The sequence below is a fragment of the Otolemur garnettii genome, unplaced genomic scaffold (assembly GCF_000181295.1).
Source record: "Otolemur garnettii isolate 467f Iridium unplaced genomic scaffold, OtoGar3 scaffold00330, whole genome shotgun sequence".
Classification (NCBI taxonomy): Eukaryota; Metazoa; Chordata; class Mammalia; order Primates; family Galagidae; genus Otolemur; species Otolemur garnettii.
In genome coordinates this window covers 264,741-292,255 of record NW_003852725.1, presented here as the reverse complement: position 1 = coordinate 292,255, position 27,515 = coordinate 264,741, and the positions used below count along the sequence as shown (strand labels likewise).

General features: G+C 37.5%; 1 protein-coding gene across 1 annotated transcript in view; it reads right to left on the bottom strand.

Annotated features, from left to right (window-relative positions):
• Positions 1 to 19,436: 19,436 nt before the first annotated feature.
• LOC100952491 (zinc finger protein 724-like) overlaps positions 19,437 to 27,515 on the bottom strand; it is a 28,900-nt gene continuing 20,821 nt past the window's right edge. The window contains exons 4-5 of the mRNA XM_023509064.1: positions 19,560 to 21,414; positions 19,437 to 19,473 (exon numbers count right to left, since the gene is read on the bottom strand). Coding sequence (XP_023364832.1) covers positions 19,437 to 19,473; positions 19,560 to 21,414 — 1,892 coding nt within the window. The remainder of the gene's footprint in view (positions 19,474 to 19,559; positions 21,415 to 27,515) is intronic.

Sequence of the window (27,515 nt, the reverse complement as noted above, 5' to 3'; positions counted from 1 at the left end):
AAAAAAAAAAAAAAAAAGTACATAATATCTTCACAGGAAAAATTGTAAACAATAAGTTAGAATGTTAAGAACTCAGAAAACATGTAATAAAGATAAGATTTCCAACTTTTAGAGCTGGTGATTCTTTTTCCATTAACATAAATTTACTTCAGGTCATCTGTACAAGTAACATTTTTATAAGGTAAATTTCTAAGAAGTGGAGGTAGAATATTATTAATGCTTCTAAGAAGCAAGGCTCAGGTTCTGTGGGAACACATACACAGGCTTAGTTGTGCTTGAGTTGGCATTAGGTGTGTGACTATAAATTATAAAAATATGTAGAAATTTACTAATTATGCAAAAATTTGGAAAAGCTAGTCAGGGTTACTCAAAGATCAGTGGGTTAAATAAAAATGACAGCACTGGAAATGTCATCTATGGAAAAATAACATTTATGAGGTTTTTTTAGATAAAAAATGTTTCTTCTTGGACAGTGCTTGTGGCTCAAAGGAGTAGGGTGCCAGCCCCATATGCCAGAGGTGGTGGGTTCAAACCCAGCCCCAGCCAAAAAACTGCAAAAAAATATTTTTTTTCTTCCTTGCTATTGAGAAAACTTTCCACTTATGTTACCATTAAAAATTCTTTTTTTTTCCAATCTGGCATGGAAATCTCAGCACTTTCCTTTTTCGCTTTTGCATCTTCACACTCCAGCCTACCAATGTAACCTCTAGTCACTTGGCCTCTATCCACGTATTGATACTTCTTAAAGTTTTTTGTTATCTCTGCAATTATTTGAGTCATTAAATTTTAGGGACAACTTCAAATGGTGATGTTGATGTTACTTCAAATGTAATTTTCCAAGCTTCTAGAGGCTGCCTACAGTCCTTGGCTCCTGTGTGCCTACCACCTATAAAACTATTATTGGTCAAGTTTTGTCACATATTTGTTCTACCTGAGCAGGATGATGAGGGGGCTCTGTATATCTGCCTTGAGTGTGCTCAAGGCCATAACTATCAGCCCCAGCATCTCCTGCTTGGCCAGGTACAAACACAAATTCAGAAATTACAGTTTTCAGGGTTTATTTTTAGATGGTCCCTTAAGTTTTCTTTCAGTAGTGTTAAATGATCATTTACATTATGTCATCTTCCATTGGGACTCAGTCCAATCTGATGATTCTCCTATAATACTCTTCCCTTTACCTAGTAGTTTCATTATCAGGGATTCGTTTCTCACTCTGACAATATCTAGGTATGTTTTCTTTGTAGAAAAGATGCTGTTTTCAAGTGCATGCATGGGGATAATCCTGTCCAGGCACCAGAGGTGATCCCAGCATCCTCAGAACACCAGCCTCTCCCCAAGATCCTCCCCAGAGAAAAGGGCCATTTAGACCATCCTGGTGCTTGTTTCTTTGGGATCACCGACCAGGTGAGCTTTCTCATTTTATTCTCTTTAACCCTCTTATGGGCATATGACCCTGTTCACTTGAGTAGTCAGAGGTTTGTGGTCAATGTTTACATCACAGTGAGTCTTTTTAGTGCTACTCAGTTCTAATAAAATATTTTCCAAATTATGTGGCAAACTTCATCCATTTAAAACATATTATAAAAGTTACTACATGAAAAGATTATCAGTTACATTAAGTAACACAGGTTTTGCAATCTCCTTTATGTGTGGAGTCACATGTTTAATCTTAAAAACTGTTGGCACCTATGCTACTACAGTTTCAATTCTGTTAGGTATTTAAGGACCTTGTACTTTTTTTTTTTTGCATTTTGGCCGGGGCTGGGTTTGAACCCGCCACCTCTGGCATATGGGGCTGGCGCCCTACTCCTTTGAGCCACAGGTGCCACCCAATATGTAGTATTTTTTAAAGCACAATGCACGCTGGTGGGACATTTTACAAAGACATTTTGTGGCAGACAACAGAGTCTTATGAGAAATCCTGATTTCCTTGATTTGGTTCATCATGCTATACACCTCCGGTATAAAACAAGAAATTGATATTTGTAGGGTATGATTATTTTTCTTTTATATTGAAAAGTTTTAAGATTTGCACAAATTTTTGAAGTGTAAATACTCAATTTTAGTGAAAAGTCTGAGTGTATACATACATAATTAGTTTTGTATAGCACTGCTCTTGTACTTAATGAAAATTTTGAGTTCAGGTTGACACCAGGTGCTGTTTTCTCCTCTGCATTTTACTGATACCTAAAAAGTAATATACCAGGGCAGCACCTGTGGCTCAAAGGAATAGGGCGCTGGCCCCATATACCAGAGGTGGTGGGTTCAAACCCAGCACTGGCCAAAATCTGCAAAAAGAAAAAAAAAAAGTAATATACCAGTTTGGGTTCTCCACTTAATCTGACAGTTTTCAAAAGGGTATTAATTAAAATTTGGATGTGGTTAGACCTTACTTGCTGGTTACTATTCAACAGATAAGCTTCTGCTGTCATTTTACAGTGCCTAGAAAATATGACCCATAGGATTTCTTTTCAGGAAGTTAATGGCCTTCTTAAGCTAAAACCTTGACTTTCTGGGGGTGGTGGGGAGGTGGCACCTGTGGCTCAGTAAGTAGGGCACCAGCCCTATATACCAAAGGTGGCAGGTTCAAACCCAGCCCCAGCCAAACTGCAACAAAAAAATAGCTGGGCATCATGGTGGGCACTATAGTCCCAGCTACTCAGGAGGCTGAGGCAAGAGAATCACCTAAGCACAAGAACTGGAGGTTGCTGTGAGCTGTGATGCCACAGCACTCTACTGAGGACAACAAAATGAGACTCTGTCTCTAAAAGAAAAAGTATATAACCTTGACTTTTTAAATAATTTTTTCTTGTGGAAAATGAATATTCTTTCTGGTTACAAATAGTATCCACTTACTTATTTGCCTAACTAGTAAAACTTATTAGTACTTCATGATCATTAATTTGTTGTATGCCAAGACAGTTGGTCTTTGTGATGATTTTAATGTCACCTAATATTGTAAATATTTCAATTTTTATGAATTTTTGTTATACATATAATTCATGTTATACTATATGTGGAATTGCCTTGGCATAGAACCTAAAATATATTTTTTTCATTTTTTATTTAAGTAGACTTAGGGGATACAAATGGTTTTTACATGTATGAATTACACAGTTTAGACGTCTAGGCTTTTAAGATACTCATCACCTGAATCATGTACATTGTACCCAACAGGTAATTTTTATCCCACACCACCTCCTGACTTCCTTCTGAGTCTCCACTGTCCATTAAGTCACTCTTTATGACCAAGCACACTCACTGCCTATTTCCAACTCATAAGTGATAACATTCTGTATTTGGATTTTTGTTTCTGGGTTACTTCACTGAGAATGATGGCCTCCAATTCCATCCAAGTTGCTGCAAAATACATTATTTAATTAGTATTTGAGTAGCATCTCATGGTATATGTATGTAAGAGGATGTGTGTGTATGTACGTACACACACAGAGGGTGCCAAAAATGTATGCACATTTTAAGAAAAAACTATATTAAAATTGTAAAAGATGAATACAAGTCACATTGAGCACATCTTGTAATTTCAGAGGTCAAATGTAACTTGAATATTACAAATTTAATACACAGACTAAAGGGCTTTAACAACTGAAATTTAGTTTCTTATAATTCTGTAGCTAAGAATCCTACACTAAGTTGTTGGCTAGGGTGTTTTTCCTGTGATCTCTCTCCTTGGCTGGTTGATGTTCTTCAACTCTGTGTTCACAGGGTCTTCTCTTGTTCTTGTGTGTACTAACTGCCTATTTTTATGAGTCCAGCCCTTCTGGATGAGGGTCCACCTCAAAAAACTCAACATTACTTTTTTAAGAACTATATGTCCAGGGGTGGAAGCAAGATGATTGACTGTAGCCAGCTTTCCACAGAGGCTCCCATCCAGAAGGAGAGTTAAAGAACATAAGTTTATCAAGTAAGCCAATGGTTTCGAGCTGAGCCAAAAGAGAAGGTTGAAAAAATGCAGATCAACCCTGCTGAGGCTGTGACCCCAAGGAAACAAACAATAGCTACAAAATCCATCACCAAGCAGATGGAGGTTCCCTCCCCCAAGAGAATGGCTTGTAGTATACTCTATACAAACAAGTGAGTAGAGTTCAGATCCCCTCCTATTTTATCCCAGGAGTGAGACCCTCTAAAAACTGGAACTCCTTCCCTAGAGAGGACTTATGAATGTGCCATGGCACTCTCCCACCAGGCATAAAACTGTATATATTCTCTACCTGCAATTCTGAACTCCAAGCACTCGCCTCCACTCTTACTCGGAGGTCTGGAAGCCTGTCCCCCATGGAGTCCAGATTCTTGGGCATTTTCTCAAGAGGTGTTGTCAGGGCATGGCTGTTGTTGGTCTGGGCTAATTCTGTGGCACAGGAGTAAGGAGAAGATGGTGAACTGAGGGAACCATATGGGAGAGGGAGAGGTGATAGCAGCAGGAACAACAGGGGTTCACACCCCTGGGGATATTTTGGAGACACTCCCTGCCTCTCTGGGCAACCAAAGAAAGCCAGGCCTCTTCTCCACTGGCAGCCACTGATGGAACAGATCTGGGATGGAAACGCAGGCCCATGAGTAAAAGGTATGTCTGAGGTGGTACCTGCCTGGGTGGGGCAAGGTAGGGCCAGAGACTAGAATATGCATGTCCAGAGATGGCATACTCCCAGGGTGGGGCTGAGCCAGGAGGGCTGCTTTAGTGAGTCTAAGAAGCACCCAGCCCTCAGGGGATCATAGCTGAGACAAAGGCAGGCAGTCAGAGGCTGGAACTGAGACTGGAATGCGAGCTCTAACCACACCCACCCCAACACAGACTGCAGCCAAGACACACTGTGAGCCAGTGGCACAGGCCGGGGCTGAGTCACAGTTTCTGTAAACTCAAACAGCATCTGATACGCAGGGAAATATAGCTGGGACAAAAACAAATTCTGTGAAATTGTTCTGTCTTGTCAGTAACATCAATCAGGGGTGGGACTGGAACTGAGTAAACCACCCCAGTCTCCATTAATCACATGAGGTTATCAGGCCTTAGCTCCCCCTGCTGGATAGGGGCAGAGAGTGGCGGCTTGGTCGAGGAGACAGATCTCCCTGTGGCTCAGGCAGGAGCAAACCCCTGGAGCAGGGATCGTCAAAATTTTTAAACAGGGGGAAAGTTCACTGTCCCTCAGACCACTGGAGGGCCAGACTTCAAACCCCAGGATAAGTCAGCTGCTAAGCAGAACAGGCAGTGGTGGCAAAAAACACTGGGCAGGGTGGATAAATGTCCTTGGCAGGCCGCATAGTGCCCATGGGCTGTAGTTTGAGGACACCTGCCCTGGAGCATCAGCATCCGGGAACTGGATCTCAGACTAAATCATTGGCTGGCAGGGGTGGGGGATCCTTCTGACTTCACAGAACACTGGAACAAGTCATACTTGAGCTGCCAGCAGACCCCTACTATCTACTTGCTGGAGACCTTTTGAACTTTCCCACCTGAGACTACTGCTGACTGGAACAATTGATTTGGACCTCTTGAACTGAGCCAATTACCCGAGGACTATCCTAAGTGGTACCCTGGGTGTGTGGTTGTGGGAAGGTTTGATTTTCCTTTTCCATTTGTTGCTCATGGTGGGCTGGGGTGACTTAATTGCTGGTATTTCTCCACAGCTGAGACTTTAACCCAGAGTAACTAATTCACCAGGGTAGAACACAGACAAGCTTAAAACAAGATAGAGCCACTTAGCCCCATCACACCAAGCAGGTCCCCAGTGTCTCAGGCTGTAGCATTGTACGGGTCCTTTGCAGAGCTCTAGGGAAAAAGGTACAGACACCAGTCACAGCTCTTGGGCAAAGGACTAGTTAATCACTACTCCAGGAGGCCCCAACACAACTTCACCTTATCAGCTCATCTAGCCAAACAGTGTAAAATAATCATGGGGCAGAATCAGAGGAAAAACTCCAATAACATGAATAACCAGAGTAGATCAACTCCCCCAAGGAACAACATGAAGATGTCATTCATAAACAATGGCTGAGATATCAGAAATTGAATTCAGAATTTGGATCGCAAATAAGATTAATAGAAGGGAGGTAAAGCTGGAATTAGACATTCAAGGAACATTTCAAAAGTTGTCTCAAGAATTCAATGAATTCAAAAAAAAAAAAGAATTCAATGAATCAAAGACAAAATCACTAAAGATTCTGACACATTGAGACAAGAATTTGCAGCTCTCAAAGATCTGAGAAATACAGTAGAATCCCTCAGTAACAGAATGGAGCAGGCAGAAGAAAGGATTTCTGACATTGAAGACAAAGCTTTTGAACGCTCCCAAACACTCAAAAAGGAAGAGAAGTGGAGAGCAAAAATGGATCATTCTCTCAGAGAGCTCTAATTAGAAGAAAACTAATGTTCACCTTATAGGAATTCTTGAAGGTGACAAGGTGGCTTCAAAAGGCACAGATGGTCTTTTTCATGAGATAATGAAGGAGAATTTCCCAGACATGCCAAGAGATTCTAAAATTCAGATAGCAGGCAGTTTCAGAACATTAGCATGACTCAACCAGAATAGGACATCTCCTCGGCAAATTATAAGTAACTTCACCAATGTTAAAATGAAGGAGAAAATTCTGCAAGCGGTCAAAGGTAAGAAAATCATAACCTACAAGGGGAAAAACATTAGAATGACTGCAGATACCTCTGCTGGAACCTTTCAAGCTAGAAGAGGGTGGTCATCGACTTTCAATCTCCTAAAACAAAATAACTTTCAACCCAGAATCCTGTATCCAGCTAAACTGAGTTTCATATATGATGGAAAAATTAAATACTTTAATGACATTCACATGTTGAAGAAATTTGCCATAATAAACCAGCTCTCCAGGATATTCTTAGACCTATGCTCCATAACAACCAGTGCAATTCTCCACCACAAAAGTAAACTCACTCAGAAACTTTGCATCAAATTCTAACTTCCACAGTGGCTAAAGGATTAAAAATGTCCACTGGACTTTCAAAAAACTCAACACCCAAAATTCTACCAGGCTTATCAACATTTACAATTAATGTGAATGGCTTAAATTGCCCTCTAAAGAGGCACAGGTTTGCTCTTGATACAAAAAATCAGGGCAAATACCTGCCTCATACAAGAATCTCATCTTACCTTAAAAGATCAATACAGTCTCAGGGTGAAAGGATGGTCACCTATATTTCAGGCAAATGGAAATCAGAAAAAAACAGGTGTTGCAATTTTATTCACAGCTACAAATAGGCTTTAAGCGAACAAAAGTAAGGAAAGATAAGTATGGTCATTTGATATTTGTTAAAGGTCATACTAAATATGATGAGATTTCAATTATCAACATTTATGCACCCAACCAGAATGCACCTCAATTTATAAGAGACACTCTAACTGACATGAACAACTTGATTTCCTCCCAGCAGCATAACAGTCAGAGATTTTAACACTCCCTTGGCAGTGTTGGATACATCCTCCAAAACCAAGTTAAACAAAGAAAGTTTAGACTTAACCATTCAACAATTGGATTTAACAGACTTCTACAGAACATTTCATCCTAACAAAACTGAATACACATTCCTCTCATCAGCCCATGGAACATCCTCGAAAATTGATCACATCTTAGGTCACAAGTCTAACCTCAGCAAATTTAAAAGAATAGACATTATTCCTTGCATCTTCTCGGACCATCATGGAATAAAAGTTGAACTCAATAACAACAGGAATCTGCATACTAATACAAAAACATGGAAACTAACCTTATGCTTAACAATAGCTGGGTCATAGATGAGATTAAGAAGGAAATTACCAAATTTTTGGAACAAAATGATAATGAAGACATGAATTATCAGAACCTCTGGGATACTGCAAAGGCAGTCCTAAGAGGGAAATTTATAGCACTGCAAGCCTTCCTCAAGGAAGAGAGGAAGTTAACAACTTAATGGGACATCTCAAGCAACTGGAAAAGGAAGAACATTCCAATCCCAAACCCAGCAGAAGAAAAGAAATAACCAGAATTAGAGCAAAATTAAATGAAATTGAAAACAAAAGGATTATACAACAGATCAATAAATCAAAAAGTTACTTTTTTGAAAAGGTTGATAAAATAAACCTTTGGCTAACCTAACCAGGAAAAACAAGAGGAAAATCTCTAATTTCATCAATCAGAAATGGTAAAGATGAAACAACAACAGACTCTTCAGAAATTCAAAAAATCCTTAATGAATATTACATAAAACTCTATTCTCAGAAATATGAAAATCGAAAGGAAATAGACCAATACTGGGAAGCATACCACCTTCCTAGACTTAGCCAGAATGAAGTGGAAATGTTGAACAGGCCTTTATCAAGTTCTGAAATAGCATCAACTATACAAAATCTCCCTAAAAAGAAAAGCCCAGGACCACATGGCTTCACGTCAGAATTTTACCAAACCTTCAAAGAGGAGCTAGTACCTAAATTATTCAACCTTTTTCAAAATATAGAAAAAGAAGGACTACTACCCAACACATTCTATGAAGCAAACATCACGTTGATACCCAAACCAGGAAAAGACCCAATAAGTAAAGAAAATTACAGACCAGTATCACTAATGAATATTGATGTGAAAATATTCAATAAGATCCTAGCCAACAGAATCCAGCAACACATCAAATAAATTATACATCAAGATCAAGTGGGTTTTATCCCAGGATCTCAAGGCTGGTTCAATATACATAAATCTATAAATATAATTCATCACATAAACAAATTAAAAAACAAAGACCATCTGATTCTCTCAATTGATGCAGAAAAAGTTTTTGATAATATCCAGCATCCCTTCATGATCAGAATACTTATGAAAATTGGTATAGAAGGGACATTTCTCAAATTGACAGAGGCCATCTACAGCAAATGCACAGCCAATATCGTATTGATCGGAGTTAAACTGAAATCATTTCCAGTCATATCAGGAACCAGGCAAGGTTGCCCATTGTCTCCACTGCTTTTTAACACTGTAGTGGAAATCTGAGCCATCACAATTAGGCAAGAAAAGGAAATCAAGGGTATCCACATAGGGTCAGAAGAGATCAAATTTTCACTCTTCACAGATGATATGACTGTCTATCTCAAAAACATCAGGGATTCTACTACAAAACTCCTAGAAGTGATCAAGGAACATAGCAGTGTCTCAGGTTACAAAATCAACACTCATAAATTGGTAGCCTTTATATATACCAACAATACTAGAAAACAGTCAAGGATTCTATTCCGTTCACAGATGAAATATTTGGGAGTTTACTTAACAAAGAACATGAAAGATCTCTATAAAGAGAGCTATGAAACTGTAAGAAAATAAATAGCTGAAGATGTTAACAAATGGAAAAACATACCACACTCATGGCTAGGAAGAATCAACATTGTTAAAATGTCCATACTACCCAAAGCAATATACAGGTTTTGTTTGTTTGTTTTATGCAGTTTGGGGCTGGGGCTGGGTTTGTATCCAACACCTCCAGCATATGGGGCCAGTGCCCTACTCCTTTGAGCCATAGGCACTGCCCACAATACATACTTTTAATGCAATCCCTATTAAACCACCACTGTCATACTTTAAAGATTTCCAAAAAATAATACTTCATTTTAGATGGAATCAGAAAAAACTCAAATAACCAAGATTTTACTCAGAAATATAAACAAAGTAGGAGGAATCACACTACCAGACCTCAGACTATACTATAAATCAATACTGATGGAAACAACATGGTACTGGCACAAAAACAGAGAGGTAGATGTCTGGAACAGAATAGAGAATCAAGAGATGAACACAGCTACTTGCTTTTATTTGATCTTTTACAAGCCAATTAAAAACATTCAGTGGGAAAAAGATTCCCTATTTAACAAATGGTGCTGGCTGAACTGGCTGGAGACCTGTAGAAGACTGAAACTGGACCCATGCCTTTAGCGTCTCACTGGATTAAAGATTTAAACTTAAGACATGAAACTATGAAAATACTAGAAGTACAGGGAAACCACTTGAAGAAATCAGCCTAGGTGAATATTTTAAAAGGAGGACCCCCAGGGCAATTGAAGCAACACCAAAAAAAAAAAAAAAAAAACCCCACACACTACTGGGACATGATCAAACTAAAAATCTTCTGCACAGCCAAGAACAAGCAGACAATTCTCAGAATGGGAGAAGATATTTGCAGGTTATATCTCCAATAAAGGTTTAATAACGAGAATTCACAGAGAACTCAAATGTATTAGCAAGAAAAGAACAAGTGATCCCATCTTGGGGTGGGCAAAGGACTTGAGAAATTTCTCTGAAGATGACAGGTGCATGGCCTACAGACACATGAAAAAATGCTCATCATCTTTAATCAGATTAGCCCACATCACAATATTCCAAAACCAGAGATGTTGGCGTGGATGTGGACGAAAGAGAACACTTCTACACTGCTGGTGGGAATGCAAACTAATATGTTCCTTTTGGAAAGATGTTTGGAGAACACTTAGGAATCTAAAAATAGTCCTGCCAGTCAATCCTGCAATTCCTCTACTAGGTATATATCCAGAAGACCAAAAATCACATTATAACAAAGATATTTATACCATAATGTTCATTGCAGCCCAATTCATAATTGCTAAGTCATGGAAGAAACCCAAGTGTCCATCGACCTATGAATAGATTAATAAATTGTGATATATGTACACCATGGAATATTATGCAGCCTTAAAGAAAGATGGAGACTTTCTCTCTTTCATGTTTACCTGGATGGAGCTAGAACATATTCTTCTTAGCAAAGTATCTCAGGAATGGAAGAAAAAGTATCAAATATACTCAGCCCTACTATGAAACCAATTTATAGCTTTCATGTGAAAGCTATAACCCAGTTCTAGCCCATGAATATGGGGAAAGTGGAGAGGGAAGGGAGGGGAGAGAGCGGGTGGAGGGAGGGTAATTGGTGGGACCATACCTATAGTGCATCTTACAAGGGTACATGTGAATTTACTAAATGTAGAATATCTTAACACAATAACTAAGAAAATGCCGTGAAGGTTATGTTAACCAGTTTGATGAAAGTATTTCAAATTGTATATAAAACTAGCACATTGTATCCCATAATTGCATTAATGTACACAGCTATGATTTAATAAAAAAAAAAAAAAAAAGAACTGTATGTCCAAATATAATCACATTCTCAGGTGCTAGGTGTTAGAACGTCCTTTTACGAACATGGAGGAAAGGATATAGTTTATCCCACAAAATAAATTAAACCTCAGGGTGGTGCCTGTGGCTCAAAGGAGTAAGGCACCAGCCCTATATGCCGGAGGTGGCAGGTTCAAACCCAGCCCTGCCAAAAAACTGCAAAACAAATAAACAAACAAACAAAAAAAATTAAACCTCCACAGAAGACAGACTCTCAGGAAAGGGATTACTGAGTAAAGAGACATGCATATGCACAATTTTAATATTAAATAGCTACAGTCAGATTATTTGCCAAAAGTGCTGTAATAGGTACATGGTCACCATCGGTTTCAGGATAGACCTGCTTTTCTGCATCCTTTCTTGGATGTTAACATTCTAGTAACTTTTGGACAAGATGCTATCCATGTGTCTAATAAATCATGTTGTTTCATTGTTTCTTTCATTCCAGGTTCTTAACTAAGAGAGTCACCTCTCGGTTGTTTAATGTCTATTTGAGTTTTCTTTTTTCTGAGTCATCTGCTCAAACTTTGGGGTCTGTGATGAACTTTCTCCCCCCACTGAAGTCTCCTAGCATTGCCTCTTTGCCAGATCTGGGATTGCTGTAGCTCAGTTTCCCACCTTTTCATGTTGGTGAAAGAAAAATAATGCATGTTGGTTTAAGTTCAAAAGGGTTTTTTTCAGAGTGTATTGCCCTACACAATATAAAATGGAAAGAAATGAGGCTTCCCTAGAAGCCTCAGGTTTTGAGGCTTTCTCATGTCAAGAACAGAGAACCTCAGGAAGCCTAGGGAGAATTTCATACAGTTCTTGCTGCGGAAGGTTCTCCTTTCTGACTTATCTGCTTGTGAGCAGTCAGTTCATATCCCAAACACTGTTTACTCATGTCCATAATAAGGATGTTTTTGAAGACTCACAGGGATATAGCTTTTCATATATGCTATTTCATACATGTTGCACCACAACTGATAAAATACCATTAAGATGTCTTGAAGATAAAGATGTCGTAAAGGTATTAATAGATTAATCAGGCCAGGCAACATGGCTCACACCTGTAATCCTAGTGCTCTGGGAGGCCAAGGTGGGCAGATCATCCAAACTCAGGGGTTGGAGATCAGCCTGAGCAAGAGTGAAACCCTGTCTCTATGAAATACAACCTGGGTGTTGTGGTGGGTACCTGTAGTCCCAGCTACTTCCTCGGGAGGCTAAGGCAAGAGGATCCCTTGAGACCAAGAATTTGAGGTTGCTATGAGCTATGACACTACAGTACTTTACCCAGGGCAACAGAGTGAGACTCTGGCTCAAAAAAAAAAAAAAAAGTTAATCATTCTCATCTTATAAAATTTTACTTTGAAAGCCTAGAATATTTTACAACATGGATACTCCTGTTCTCCACATGCACAAGTCCTTAAAGAATAGTTTAGGCTTGAAATTCAGACCCCAGTCTTTCAGTGGACTGTGGCACTGCCACTGACTCTATGTTCCTTCTTGTCCTCCTAGTATAAAAATGAGTCTCCCTGAACCTAGAAGAGACCTGTATAATGTGGAGTCATGATCCAGGAACTGAAACATTTCTACACAGCAATAAATACACTCAACAGGATGATGAAACAACAGAGAACTGGGAGAAAATATCTGTACATTATACACCTGACAAGGGATTAATATCCAAAATATATGAGAAACTTGACTATAAAACAAAAACTCAGTAACTTTAAAAATGGCTACAAAGCCATACAGACATTTCACAAATGACAAAAGACAAATGGCCAAAATAAGAAAAAAATGTCCAACATCAACAATCATCAGAGAAAGACAAATGTAAACCACCATACTGATCTACTCTTATTAGAATGACTACAAAAATACAAAAGATTGTTAAATGTTGAAAAAATATGTGGAGAAAAGAGACGCTTGTACTCCCCTGTCTACTATAGGTATATTCACAATAACCATGACATGGAATCAACCTAAGTGTTCGTTATTGTATTAATAGATAAAGAAAATATAGTATATAAATGGAATGAAATATTACTTAGTCATAGAAAATCCTATTAAAAAAAGGAAAATCCTATAATTTTTTTATCACATGAATGAACCTAGAAATTATGTTAACTGAAATGAGTAACATACAAAAGTATAAATACCTCATGATTTTATTCATATGTAGGCTCTTAATAAGTTTGTCTCATTGAAGTAGAGAGTACAATAGTATTACTAGAACTTAGAGTCTTTAGGAGGGAGAGAGATTGGGAAGATGTCTGTCAAAGGATACATATTTACGGTTAGATAGGAGGAATAATGTCAAGAGATCTGTTGTATAGCCTGGTGACTATAGTTAATGATATATTTTATCTTTGAAAACTGCTAAGGCAATTGATGTAAACTGTTTTTACCACAAAAAAGGTAACTGTGAGGTAAGGCATTTATTAGCTAGAAATAAGCATTCAACAATCATATATTCTCCAAAACATCACATTTTACATGATACATACAATTTGGTCAATTTAAAAAATAAACCGCTCAGAGGCCACAGCTCAGTCAGTAGGGCACCGGCCACATATACTAATGCTGGCGGGTTCAAGCCCGACCTGGGCCTGCTAAACAACAAAGATAACTGAAATCAAAAACAGCTGGGTGGTGGGTGCCTGTAGTCCCAGATACTCAGGAGGCTGACGCAAGAGAATCACTTAACCCCAAGACTTTGAGGTTACTGTGAGTCACAACACTCTAGTCGGGGCAACACAGTGAGACTCAAAATAAAAAATAAAATAAAATTGGGCAGCACCTGTGGCTTAAAGGAGTAAGGCACCGGTCCCATATTCTGGAGGTGATGGGTTCAAACCCAGCCCTGGCCAAAAACCACAAAATAAATAAATAAAATAAAAAATTAAATTAAAAAATAAAATAAAGGGCAGCGCCTGTGACTCAAAGGAGTAGGGTGCCAGCCCCATATGCCGGAGGTGGCAGGTTCAAACCCAGCCCTGGCCAAAAACTGAAAAAAAAATAAAATAATAAAATAAAATAACTAATCTAAAAAATATTATGATAGGATAGCAGTATTACCAATACTAAGTCTGTATCTTTGTTATGTGCTTAGCTACACTGCATTAAAAAAAGTAGATTTTAGGCGGCACCTGTTGCTCAAAGGAGTAGGGTGCCACCCCATATATTGGAGGTGGTGGGTTCAAACCCAGCCCCAGGCAAAATCTGCAAAAAAAAAAAAGTAGATTTTGTGATGTTTTCGTCATTTCTCTAGTCATAAGCATAGGAACTCTAATATTAATGAGCACGTGGAGGCCCCAACATAGAACATGGCAGTAGCCAATGTACTTTAGGGCTTTTATTTTTAACCTGGGGTCTTCTGGACTTCCTGTGGCAGACGGTGACAAGAGGAAAAACACTCAAATTCCAGGTCGTAATAATGGTTCCATCTCTGGCCACATTGTGAATGTGATAAACAATTTTGTATCCAAAATCACTGAAGGAATGTTTCAATCCAAAACATACCATGATCTAAGGTTTTTCTAAAGAAAATGAACAAGGAGTTGGCTACAGTTAGGTTACTCAGAATGAAAACAGTGGACTGAGTTGCTTCCCAAGAAGTAATTCCCCAAGATTGCAATATAAACCTGGAAAAGATTACTCCAAATTTTAAATCCACATACACCACTCTATTATTATCCAACACTTAATATGCACACCCCAAAATAGAAGAATCTGCATAGAAACATATGTTGCAATATAGGTATTTCCTTAAAGAACTAAATTCAAAATTCAGCCCTTATGACTAACTCTCCTAAAGATTTCTAAGATGTGTTTAATCTTAAGCAATTTTCAAATTCTGATGTTTTTCTTTATATATCATTTACAGTATGTTAAGGCCCACTGTTTATAATGCTTTGCCTAGTCTAATTTAATATTTTTCACATTTGGGTTGGAATCTAGTAACATTTTATTTTTACAAGCAATGTCTTACAATGCTAACTAATTTAACACTGTGGTCCATGGACAATACATCTCTTTTTTCTCAATGAAGCAAGCCAAATGTTTTAATATAAACCCTATAAATGCTCCCAAACTCAAGAGATAAAAAATTTTTTTCACTGCATTAAAAAATCTGGGTTCTCTTCAGAACCCAAAACATGCTCATGAAAGGACATGGGGTGAAAAAAACAGTGAGAAAGATCTTAGTCATAACACATGAAAAAAACCAGAAGGGCTGAGGTTCATGTGTAGCTAGAGGTGAACATGGATAGTAAAGAACTGCAGATAATGAGAAAATAATAACAGAGTCAATTGTGTAGGCTGGAAACTCATGTCCTCTTTTCACATAAATAATCAGAACCACCTCTACATGTAGCTATTCTCTATCTCTTACATGGAGCTGCAAACTCACCCCAACAGGAACAAAAGGAATAGTTACTGCTAATTATGAAACACCTATGATACACCTAGTGTTGTCTTGTGTTTGATCTCTTCATATATAAATGTCAATATAAACTGTGACTTATGAAGCCTCCCCGGTTTTACTTTAAAAAATGGGCCTGGGCGGCACCTGTGGCTCAAAGGAGTAGGGTGTCAGCCTCATATACCAGAGGTGGCAGGTTCAAACCTGGCCCCAGCCAAAAATTGCAAAAGAAAAAAAAATTAGCCTAATAAAGTCAACCAACTCATCTATGTCAATTATAGAAAGTGAAAGTAATAATAAAGAAAAATTCCCTCAAATAGGACTCTTCAGTTGAGAAAAAATTTAACTTAATGTACTCCCCATGGAATTACACTTCCAAATTATACTGTGAGAAAACCATTAGATTCTATAAAAGCCATTCTTACGATCTCTGAGTAGGTCATATGAAGAATACTTCATATATTTTGGAAGTAAATCATATATTAGGTCTAGAATGAGTAAGAAACAAAAAACAACAAAAATTTCATTAGAAAATTTTAAACTGGCTCAGTGCCTGTAGCACCGTGGTTAGACTGCTGGCCACATACACCTGGGCTGTCTGGTTCAAAACCAGCCTGGGCCTGCTAAACAACAATGACAACTACAACAAGAAAAGCTGGGTGTTGTGGTAGGCACCTGTAGTCCTAGCTACTTGGGAGGCTGAGGCAAGAGAATCACTTACACCCAAGAGTTTGAGGTTGCTGTGAGCTGTGACTCCACCGCACTGTACTAAGGGTGACATAGTAAGACCCTGTCTCAAAAAAAAAAAAAAATTTAAATCAGAACCATAAGATTTTAGAGAAAAGAATTCAATAAACAGCAGAGAAAATATACTTATAGAATCTTTGAGTTTCTATTTGGCTAGTAAATTATCAACATGTTTGAAATTGCCCGTTTTGTTCCAATATATTTCTTCTCAAAACAGGTGCACACTAACACACACAACAGAAGTCTACACGGTCCTCTTAAGGCTCATCTTTAGAGTGATGTACTTCTATATAACACTCCATGTAAACAAAAAATGAAAGTATGTATGTGTTTTACAGGCCAGAGAGTTCACACGTTCAAAGAAAAATAAGATAAATTTTTTTGAAAGAGGGTCTCATGATGTCCCACAGTACCATGGCCTCAGCCCAGCTCACAGCAAAATCAAACTTAGGGACTGAAGAGGTCCTCCTGCCTCAGCCTCCCATGTAGCGGGAACTAAAGAACTACTACTCTGGGCTAACTGTTCTATTTTTAGTAGAGATAGGGTCTCCTTTGCTCAGGCTGGTCTTGAAATAACTCCAGTGATCCTCTTACCTCAGCCTCTCACAGTGCTAGGATTACGGGCATGAACCACCTAGCCTGTAGGATAAAAATTTTGTAAACAGTAGTTCAAGATACAGAAATAGCTTTGGGGGATTATATATCTATATAATCTTCATTATATTCATCTTAATGGCCATTCATCTATGTAAGGAATAAAAATATAAATTACGGTAATGATATTTTTCAAGCTACTTGAAGGTTAAAGCCTATTGGAATAAGTCATTAAAGATGTTATTTCTCTCTGTTGCTCAGTAACATGTTACGATCTATTACTTAGAACCTTGAATAAGGTTGGATAGGGTAATGTTGGTGGTGGGATAACACCTCATTCTGTGCACAACACTCTTAAAAACAATTTTCCTTTATTAAAACAAATCAAGTTCACACATAAAAAGTATTTCCAAATCCATTCTACTTTATTACTTTAACATGTGCTTAGTAAAACAATTTACTTCTCAATTTTTTTTTTTTTTGTGGTTTTTTGCCGGGGCTAGGTTTGAACCCGCCCACCTCCAGCATATGGAGCCAGCACTCTACTCCTTTAAGCCACAGGCGCCGCCCAAAAATCAAAATTTTTTTTACTTTAACTTTTTCAACTGCAATTTTTTTTTTTTTTTTTTTTTGAGACAGAGTCATGATCTATCACTCTGATTTGACTGCTGTGGCATCATCATCACTCACAGCAACCTCAAACTCTTGTTTTCAAGTGATCCTCTTGCCTCAGCCTCCCAAGTAGCTAGGGCTAGAGGCCTATGCCACCACACATGGCTAGTTTTTCTATTTTTTAGTAGAGACCAGAATCTTGCTTTTGCCTAGGCTGGTCTCACCTCCCACTGTGCTAGGATTACAGAAGTGAGCCACTGCATCCAGCCAAAATCAAAATGCTTCTAACCACATAGAGATAAATATTACTCAGAACACCTACCTTTGAAATAATAGCAGTCTTATAAGTCACTCACAATAGCAATTCCACATAGATTTTCTTAACACAGCTTACATTAATGTGTCCTTAAGATTCCTTGGAAGAATCTATGAGTGCTATCCACCTAATTCAGCAGGGTCTCTCGTACTTGTGATGCAGCAAAAACTGACCACATATTTTCCCACAAACTCTAAAAATGAAGGCACAGCATCAAGTAATTTGATAGTTAAATTATGTCAATATATAACTTACAAAAAAATCTAAGTTTTTAATGCAAAAAATATACTTTGAATGTAATTTCAACTCGCAAAAAAAAAATCACTCTCCTGCTCCTATTAAATGTACATATATATATAAATTGTCTAACAATTTTAACACTGGATTCTTCTATGTAATTAATAACCTGCTTTTATACAATTATACATCTGTAGAGTTTCTCTGATCTGAATTCTCTTAAAATCTGACTATCTTATGGAAGGTTCCATGCTATCGTGTTTCCCCCAAAATAAGACACTGTCTTATATTTATTTTTTCTCAAGAAGACATACTAGGGCTTATTTTCAGGGGATGTCTTATTTTCATTAAGTATAATACAACAATCTACATTTATACAAATACAGTTAAGTCATCTTCTTCTGGAACCTGACAGGGGGAGCCAATCTTGTTGGTGGGGCTGGCACTAGTGATGCATGAACTCCTTTCCCCTAGCCGTTCACACACACGCAATAGGATGCCTATGACTGCGGTTACCACATGCACACCCACGCAAGTATGAATGGCTAGGAGAAAGGAGCTGTGGCAGATAAAAGGTATTCCAGTCTTCCTTACGGCTCTGTGCTGAAATGCATGGCATGGCTATGCAGCGTATCTGCATAGGTCTTATTATAGGGGTAGGCTTATTTAACAAATGCATAGAAATCCCGCTAGGGCTTATTTTGGGGGAACACGGTAGTACCAATTCTCCTATGCAAAAAAAAAACTGTAATAGAAATAAAGGTATTGTAATGCTCTTTATAGTCATAATAGTTTTCTCAGTATGAACACTTTGGTGCACTCTAAGACTTTTACTTTCTGAATAGTATTTTGACAGTTCTTACGTTTTTATCTCTACTACCCAGTATGACTCTCTGTTAAGTAATCATGACTTATTAAAGCATTTATTAAAGGTTTTCCCACTTTCTTCACATCTGTAGGATTTTTCTCAAGTATGAATTCTCTCATATACAGTAAGGTAAGAGCACCAAGTAAAGGCTTTCCCATATTCTTCACATTTGTAGTTTCTCTCAGGTGTAAATTTTGGGTAAGCATTGGTTAAAGGCTTTCCTACATTCTTCACTTTAGTAATATTTCTCTTCAGAATGTATTATATTTAGTAGAGTATAAGCATCACTTAAAGGCTTTACCACGCTCCTCACATTTGTAAGGTTTCTCTTCTATGAATTGTGTTATATACAGAAAGGAGTATTGGTTAAAGACTTTGCCACATTCTTCACACCTGTAGGGATTTTTTTTCTGGTATGAATTCTCTTATGTACCCTAAGACTTGAGCTGCGATTAAAAGCCTTGTCACATTCTTCACATCTGTAGGGTTTTTCTCCAGTATGAATTCTCTCATGAATAGTAAGGTATGAACAACAATTAAAAGCTTTGCCACATTCTTCACATTTGTAAGGTTTTTCTCCAGAATGAATTCTCTTATGATTAGTAAGGTTTGAACTATGGTAAAAAGCTTTGTCACGTTCTTCACATTTGTGTGATTTTTCTCCAGTATGTATAAGTCTCTTATGTATACTAAGGCTTGAGCTGCGGTTAAAAGCTTTGTAACATTCTCCACATTTATAAGGTCTCTCTCCAGTATGAATTCTCTTATGAATAGTAAGGTCTGAGCAACGGTTAAAGGCTTTGCCACATTCTTCACATTTATATGGTTTCTCTCCAGTATGAACTCTCTTATGATTTGTAAGGTCTGAGGAACGGTTAAAGGCTTTTCCACATTCCTCACATTTGTAGGGCCTTTCTCCAGTATGATTAATTCTTTTATGTATACTAAGGCTTGAGCCATGGTTAAAGGCTTTGTCACATTCTTCACATTTGTACGGTTTCTCTCCAGTATGAATTCTATGATGTTTAGTGAGGTCTGAGCATTGATTAAAGACTTTGCCACATTCTTCACATTTGTAGGGTTTCTCTCCAGTGTGTATTCTCTTATGTTTAGTAAGGACTGAGCAATGAATAAAGGCTTTGCCACATTGTTCACATTTGTAGGGTTTTTCTCTGGTGTGAATAATTCTTTTATGTAGATTAAGGTTTGAGCTATGGTTAAAAGCTTTGCCACATTCTTCACATTTATAAGGTTTTTCTCCAGTATGGATTCTGTTATGTATACTTAGGCTTGAGCTGCGGTTAAAAGCTTTACCACATTCTTCACATTTGTAAGGTTTTTCTCCAGTATGAATTCTGTTATGTATACTGAGGCTTGAACTGCGGTTAAAAGCTTTGCCACATTCTCCACATTTGTATGGTTTCTCTCCAGTATGAATTCTGTGATGTTTAGTGAGGTCTGAGCATTGATTAAAGACTTTGCCACATTCTTCACATTTGTAGGGTTTATCTCCAGTATGAACTCTCTTATGTTTGCTAAGGACTGAGCAATAAATAAAGGCTTTGCCACATTCTTCACATTTGTAGGGTTTGTCTTTGGTATGAATAACTCTCTTATGTAGATTAAGATTTGAGATGTGATTAAAAGCTTTGCCACATTCCTCACATTTGTAAGGTCTCTCTCCAGTATGAATTCTCTTATGAATAGTAAGGTCTGAGCAACGGTTAAAGGCTTTGCCACATTCTTCACATTTATATGGTTTCTCTCCAGTATGAACTCTCTTATGATTTTTAAGGTCTGAGCAACAGTTAAAGGCTTTTCTACATTCCTCACATTTGTAGAGTTTATCTCCAGGATTGATTCTTTGATGTTCAGAAAGGTATGAGTAGTGCTTAAAGGCATTCCCACATTCATAAGATTTTTCTCTGGTATCAATTCTTTTATGTATACTAAGATTTGAGCTGTGGTTGAAAGCTTTGCCATAATTTTTACATTTATACAATTTCTCACCAGTGTAAGTTATCTTATGATTAGAAAGGCTTGAGCAGGATTTTAAGACTTGGCCACATTCTTCACATTTGTAAACTTTCTCTCCATTATGAATTCTCGTGTGTTTAGTAATGTGTGAGCACTGGTTAAAAGCTTCTCCACATTCTTTACATGATTTCTCTACAGTATGTCTCATTTTATGTCTCTTTAGATTCAACAAGTTTTTGAAAACTTTCAAACATGTACTACATTGGAAGATTTTGCTATGGCCAGTTGCTGAACACTGGTTAGATTCATTATAATAACTGCTCTGCTTCTTATGCTCATCCACCTTTTCCCAGTCTTTCCTTAAGTTTAAATCCTCAAGACCACAGCTTCTATAGCTTCGTAGTAACACTTTTTGGAATGAAACATTTATTCCCTGCTCTGGCAAATGGTCTTGGGTGGAATGAGAAGACACAGCTGAAAGAAAGAAAAAAAATAACAAATTATCCTACTTATTTCCTTTTTTAAGAACCTGATGTATTGGAGATTTTTTAAATGTATTCATGTTATCAGCTATTTTGAGTTAAATAAAAGCAGAGAAGAAAAAAATCAGATGAATACACTTTATAAATTTAATATGTGAAATTATACCAGGCATATTAGCAAAATGGCATAATACAATATACAGACTCTGAATAAATAAAACAAAACTATATTGACTGAATTGATTTGTTAGAACTCTAAGAATCAAATAAAAGAGTTTGCAGCACACCAGGTAAGCACAATGCCAAAAGTGACCTAGAAAGGAAAGAAAAGTTTGTTATGTTTACCCACCATGGCCTTTTCTTTTTAACACAGCCTGGGGTATATAGAAGTAAACTTCCAACTTTCAGCTTCTGTCTCAAATAAGAAAGAAAACAGTGACACCTGGGCGGCACCTGTGGCTCAGTGGGTAGGATGCCAGCCCTATATAGACTGAAGGTGGCAGGTTCAAACCCGGACCTAGCCAAACTGCAACAACAACAAAAAAGCCAGGCTTTCTGGTAGGCACCTGTAGTCCCAGCTATTTGGGAGGCTAAGGCAAGAGAATCACCTAAGCCCGGGAGTTGGAGGTTGCTGTGAGCTGTGATGTCACAGCACTCTACGAAGGCGATAAAATGAGACTCTGTTTTTTAAAAAAATAAAAAAGAAAGAAAGAAAAGAAAATAGTGACACCTATATCCCCCCTTTCTGGCTTTTAGGGGACTTTAAAAAGGCTGGTATCTGTCCTCCAGAATGCAGAGCTGAAAAGAATGGTGCTATAGTTTGAAACACAGACTAGGTGAACTGAAACAAAAGGTAAAAAGATTGTTACAGCAGCAGAGAGACTCCAATACCAGCAACAGAGAACAGGTGTAACAGATGATGACAGGCTGTAAAGAAGAAATGTGGGACTATTGTTTGAACTACAATAAACACACAATTTCACATAAGAAACATCCTCAGAACACATTTGAGGCTCCTTGACTCTCTAGTAAAGTTAGTTGGTGTCAGAGTACCCCAGGACAAAGCAACTTTACAAATTTGGTGAAAGATGGATCTTTATTAGCCCTCAAATCAAAAATGAACATTAAAACACAGACAAAATATCAGGGTAACATTGTTCAATCAATGAAACAAAATAAATAAACAGAACTCAGCCATAAAGGAATGGAGAGGTATAAATTATCAGAAATATTAAAAATATTCATCTTAATGATGCTGAACAAATAAAATGCAAATATAGTCAACTAAATAAAGTCAGGAAAATGAGAACATCAACAAAAAATAAAATCATAAAAAGAAATTGTGAAGCTAAAGAATATAATCAGAAATGACTGAGTTATTCTCAAATATAAGAAAAAGGATATAAAAAGTTAAGAAGCACGACATAATACAGCGAGAATAAACACAAAAAGACCTGCAACAAGACAGATTATAAGCATAGTTGTGAAAGTCACACACAGGAAGAGAATATTGAAAGCAGCAGTAGAAAAGTGATGTGTCATCTATGAGCATGCTCCTATGATTTACTAGTGGATTAAACAACAGATAACTACCAGAAAAGAGTTCAGTGTCATAGTGGTAAAAGAATAAAAACTTCAAAGCAGATATACGATATCCAGCAAAACTACCCTTCTAAATGAAGGAAAAAAAAATAAAGACATCAAAATAACTAGATGCTAAAAAGTTTACCACTACTGGCCCTGTTCCACAAGACAAAGTGAGCTCCTTTCATTGAAAATAAGTAGATATGAGGAACAAAAAAAAATAATAATAATTAAATCCCTGAGAAACATGTATAAGTAAAATTCTGTAGTACTAAAATGATGGTACAGAAAATACTTTTAACCAAGCTCTAAAATTTGAAGACAAAAAGAGAAAAATGATACTAAATGTGTGTTAATGGGTATACAATAAAAGATATAACTGATGATATAAATAACAAAGCAGATAGCAGATGAAATGAGGAATAATTTTTATAAGCAACTAAAATTAAGTTGAGATTTACTAGTTTATATCTATTGTAACTATAAGTTTTGTGTAATTGCCATGGTAAAGACAATAAAAATACATACATGGCAATACACTAAAATAAGACAAGAGCCAAAGCATATAACTATGAAAATCAACGAGACACAAAAGAGAAGAGGAAAAGAGGGGCAAAACTGCTACAAGAATAAAAAATACACAATAAAATGGCCATAGTGAGTCCTTCCTTTCAGAATGTTATGTAAACATTCATGGACTAAACTTCACAACTGAGTATTACAAAGATATTTAAAGAAATAACAAACAAGATCCTATTATATACTGTCTATGAGACACTTGCTTAGATCAAAGAACAAAATGGATAAAAGTGGCAAGAACAACAACAAAAAAGATACTACTGCATGCATATATTGAAGTCACAATCAGGAGCACTATATTTTGGGGCAAACTTGTTCTATTTTATACAATATATTTTAAGTCAAAACTGTCATAAAAGATACAGAAAGATCAACAAAATAATTTTCTCACTTACAAACTATATTTATGTTTTCCATATATGTAACACATATAAAATATTATACATATGCATGTATGTGTGAGGTGTACATGATATGTGTAAAATTGGGGTTTCCAAATACATAAAGCAAACATTGACAGAACTGAGGAAACATACAGCAATATAATAATGGCAGGATACTTCAATACCCCACTTTTGATAATGAATAACTCAAGATATAATATTAATAAAGGACCAGATACTTTGAAAGCACTATAAAACAATAATACCTTATAGACATATAGAGGACACCCCATACAATAGTAGCTCATATAGCATTCTCAACAGCTCATAAAACATTCTCCCAGATAGAACACATTTTAAGCTAAAAAGAAAAAAAAAACAGCTCAGTGCTTGTAGTTCAGCAGCTAGGGCACCAGCCACATACACTGGAGCTGGTGGGTTCAAATCCAGCCTGGGCCTGCTAAACAACAACTGCAACCAAAAAAAGGCCGGGTGTTGTGGCTGGTACCTGCAGTCCCAGCTACTTGGGAGGCTGAGGCAAGAGAATCACTTAAGTCCAAGGGTTTGAGGTTGCTGTGAGCTGTGACGCCATAGCACATTACCCAGGGCCACACAGTGAAACTCTGTCTCAAAATAAATAATGAGGAAAAAAGAACCTATAAATTTTTATAAGTTAAAATCTTAACAAACTATTTATAACAGAAATGGAATGAAACTAGAAATCAATAGCAGAAGGAAAACCAGAAAACCCACAAATAAATAAATATTAAATGACAAAATCTTAAGCATGCTCTTCTTCAAGGATTTGAAAACTTAGTATTGTGAAGATGTCTACACTGCCCCAAATGATCTACAAATTTAAAGCAATCTCTTTAAAATTATCAAAGTCAGCCCAGGGCAGTGGCTCACACCTGTAACCCTAGCACTCTGGGAGGCTGATGTGGGATGAGTGATTGAACTAAGGAGCTCTAAACCAGCCTGAGCAAGAGGGAGAACCCGTCTCTATGAAAAACTGAAAAATAAGCTGTGCATCATGATGGGTGCCTACAGTCCCAGCTACTCAGGAGGCTGAGGCAGAAGGATCACTTAAAACACAGGAGTTTGGCATTACTGTGAGTTAGGCTAATGCCATGGTACTCTAGCCTGAGCAACAGAGAGAGACTCTGTATCCAAAAGATAAAATAAAATAATCAATATCATAAGCAAACAATTAACAAAAAGCAATCCGAAAATCATACGGAATGCCAAACTAACATGAAGAGCCCAACACTTTCTACTATCAAGACAGGCTACAAAGGTATAGTAATCAAAGTAGTTTGCTACCAGCATAAAGACAGACAACTAGACCAATGAGAAAAAATATAGGACAGCAACCAGATTGGAATGGATTTGGTGGCTGGCAGGGCAGTCATACTGGGAAGAGCTCAGCATCCAAGGGGCTGCCATTGTGGGAAGGTCATGAGAAGGTCTTTAGCAGGGATCTAAAGCATGGCTGTCTTAATCCCACCTGCCAGGATCAGAACTCTACTCTTGGGTCAGGCAGAGGGACTCCCAAACCCATGGGAACTGGTGTCAGGGGGCACTGTAACACCTGCCACTGAAGTATTCTGGAGAGCTTTAAGATCCCAACCTGGCAGGGTCTGAATGCTGAGGAAACAATCAGGTGATCACCAGGAGCAACTAAGTTAGGAATAGGACCATAGACGTTGCCGGCTGTGTTCTCCGTCTCCTAAAAAAAAAAAAAAAAAAAAAAACAAAAACCCACACCACCTCCTGGTGATATATTGCTATATATATATATATATATATTCCTATTCCTATATATATTCCTATTAAAGTTGGTCCCTTCCACTGTATATATAATACACACACAAATATATACATACATATATACATAATTTTTAAAATAATTTTTAAAATTTTTTTTAACTTTTTAAAATTCTTTTCCTCTTCTATGTTGCTGAGGTTGCTACTGTTTTGGCTATTTGAGCTTTTTTGTTTTCTTTTGTTGTGTTTTCTTTTTGCTAATTTTTTTGGTTTGTTTTATTCTTAACTTCCAATTTTACTTTCATCAAGAGCAAGCACTCCTGTATTTTTGGTCATGGCAGAGGAAGAGTTTGGCTTTGCTTAGGCTGGAAAGGAGCTCCTGAATTCGAGGAACCAACTGAGCCCAGATCCTCAGAATCCTTGAATTACAGGTGTGTGTGGTCTCAACACTGTGCCAATCAATACCATTTCTTCTATCACTCTCATTCTCTCTTCCTGTCCTCATCCTCAAATGTTCTCCAATGCTTTTCTTTCATTCCCTTCCCTTTTTTTCTCTTTTCTTTTGTTCTTTCCTTCTTTTTACTTCTTTCTCTTCCTCTTGTTTTCCCTGCTTGTACCTTACTCTTCTCTTCCTTTTGACTTATACCAAGAGGCCACTTCAAGACCTAAGCTCTAAGACAAGCTAATTTGAAACAAAAGAGGAAGCAAGAATAAAAGAGGACAAGGAGTTGAACAAGAAGAAAGAACACATGAGGAAGAACAAACAGAAAAATTCAGGCAACATAAAAAACCAAAACAGAACAATTCCCCAAAAGGACCACAAGGCAGCTACCACAGAAGACTCTATCTCTAAAGAATTAATTTGACAGAAAGAGAATTTAAAATATGGATGATGAAGACAAAGGGAATGGACAAGAAAATGGAAAGATAGAACCGAAAGTCAGACAAAAGATATGTATAATATAGGAAGGATATGGCAGAGCTTAAGGAAATGAAGGAGATAATCAGGGAATGTAAAGATGCAGGAGAAAGTATCAAAAATAGATTAGACCATGGAGAAGAAAGAACAGAGCTAGAAGATAAAGTTTTGGAGTTAACCCAGGTAGTTAAAGAGGCAGATAAGGAGAGAGTCACTTAGAGCAGAAAAGTCACTTAGAGAACTATGAGACTCCATGAAGAATCCAAGCATAAAAATAATAGGAATCCCTAAAGAGGAAGATTATCCCAAAGGAATGAAAGCCCTACTGGGGACCATCACAAATGAAAACTTTCCAAGTTTTACTAAAAATCCCAACACACTCCTTTGAGATGGATATCAAACCCTGTGTCATCTCAACTCAAACAGAGCTTCCCCAAGACACATTGTAATTAACTTGGCCAAAGTCAAGTGGAAAAAAAAAAATTCTGCTAACAGCCAGAAGTGCCAACTAGCCTACAGAGACACTACCATTAGGATGACAGCAGACTTTTCAACTGAACCTTTTCAAGCCAGAAGAGAATGGTCATCCATTTTTAACACTCTCAAACAAAACAATTTTCAGACCAGAATTCTGTATCCTGATTCAAAATTGATGGAGAAATCAAATCTTTTGCAGATATACAAACCCTGAGGAAATTCATCACAACAAGACCAGCTCTACAAGAAATACGCAGACCTGGCTCGGCGCCTGTGGCTCAAGAGGCTAAGGCGCCGGCCACATACACCTAAGGTGGCGGGTTCGAATCCCCAGCCCGGGCCCGCCAAGCAACAATGATGGCTGCAACCAAAAAATGGTCAGGC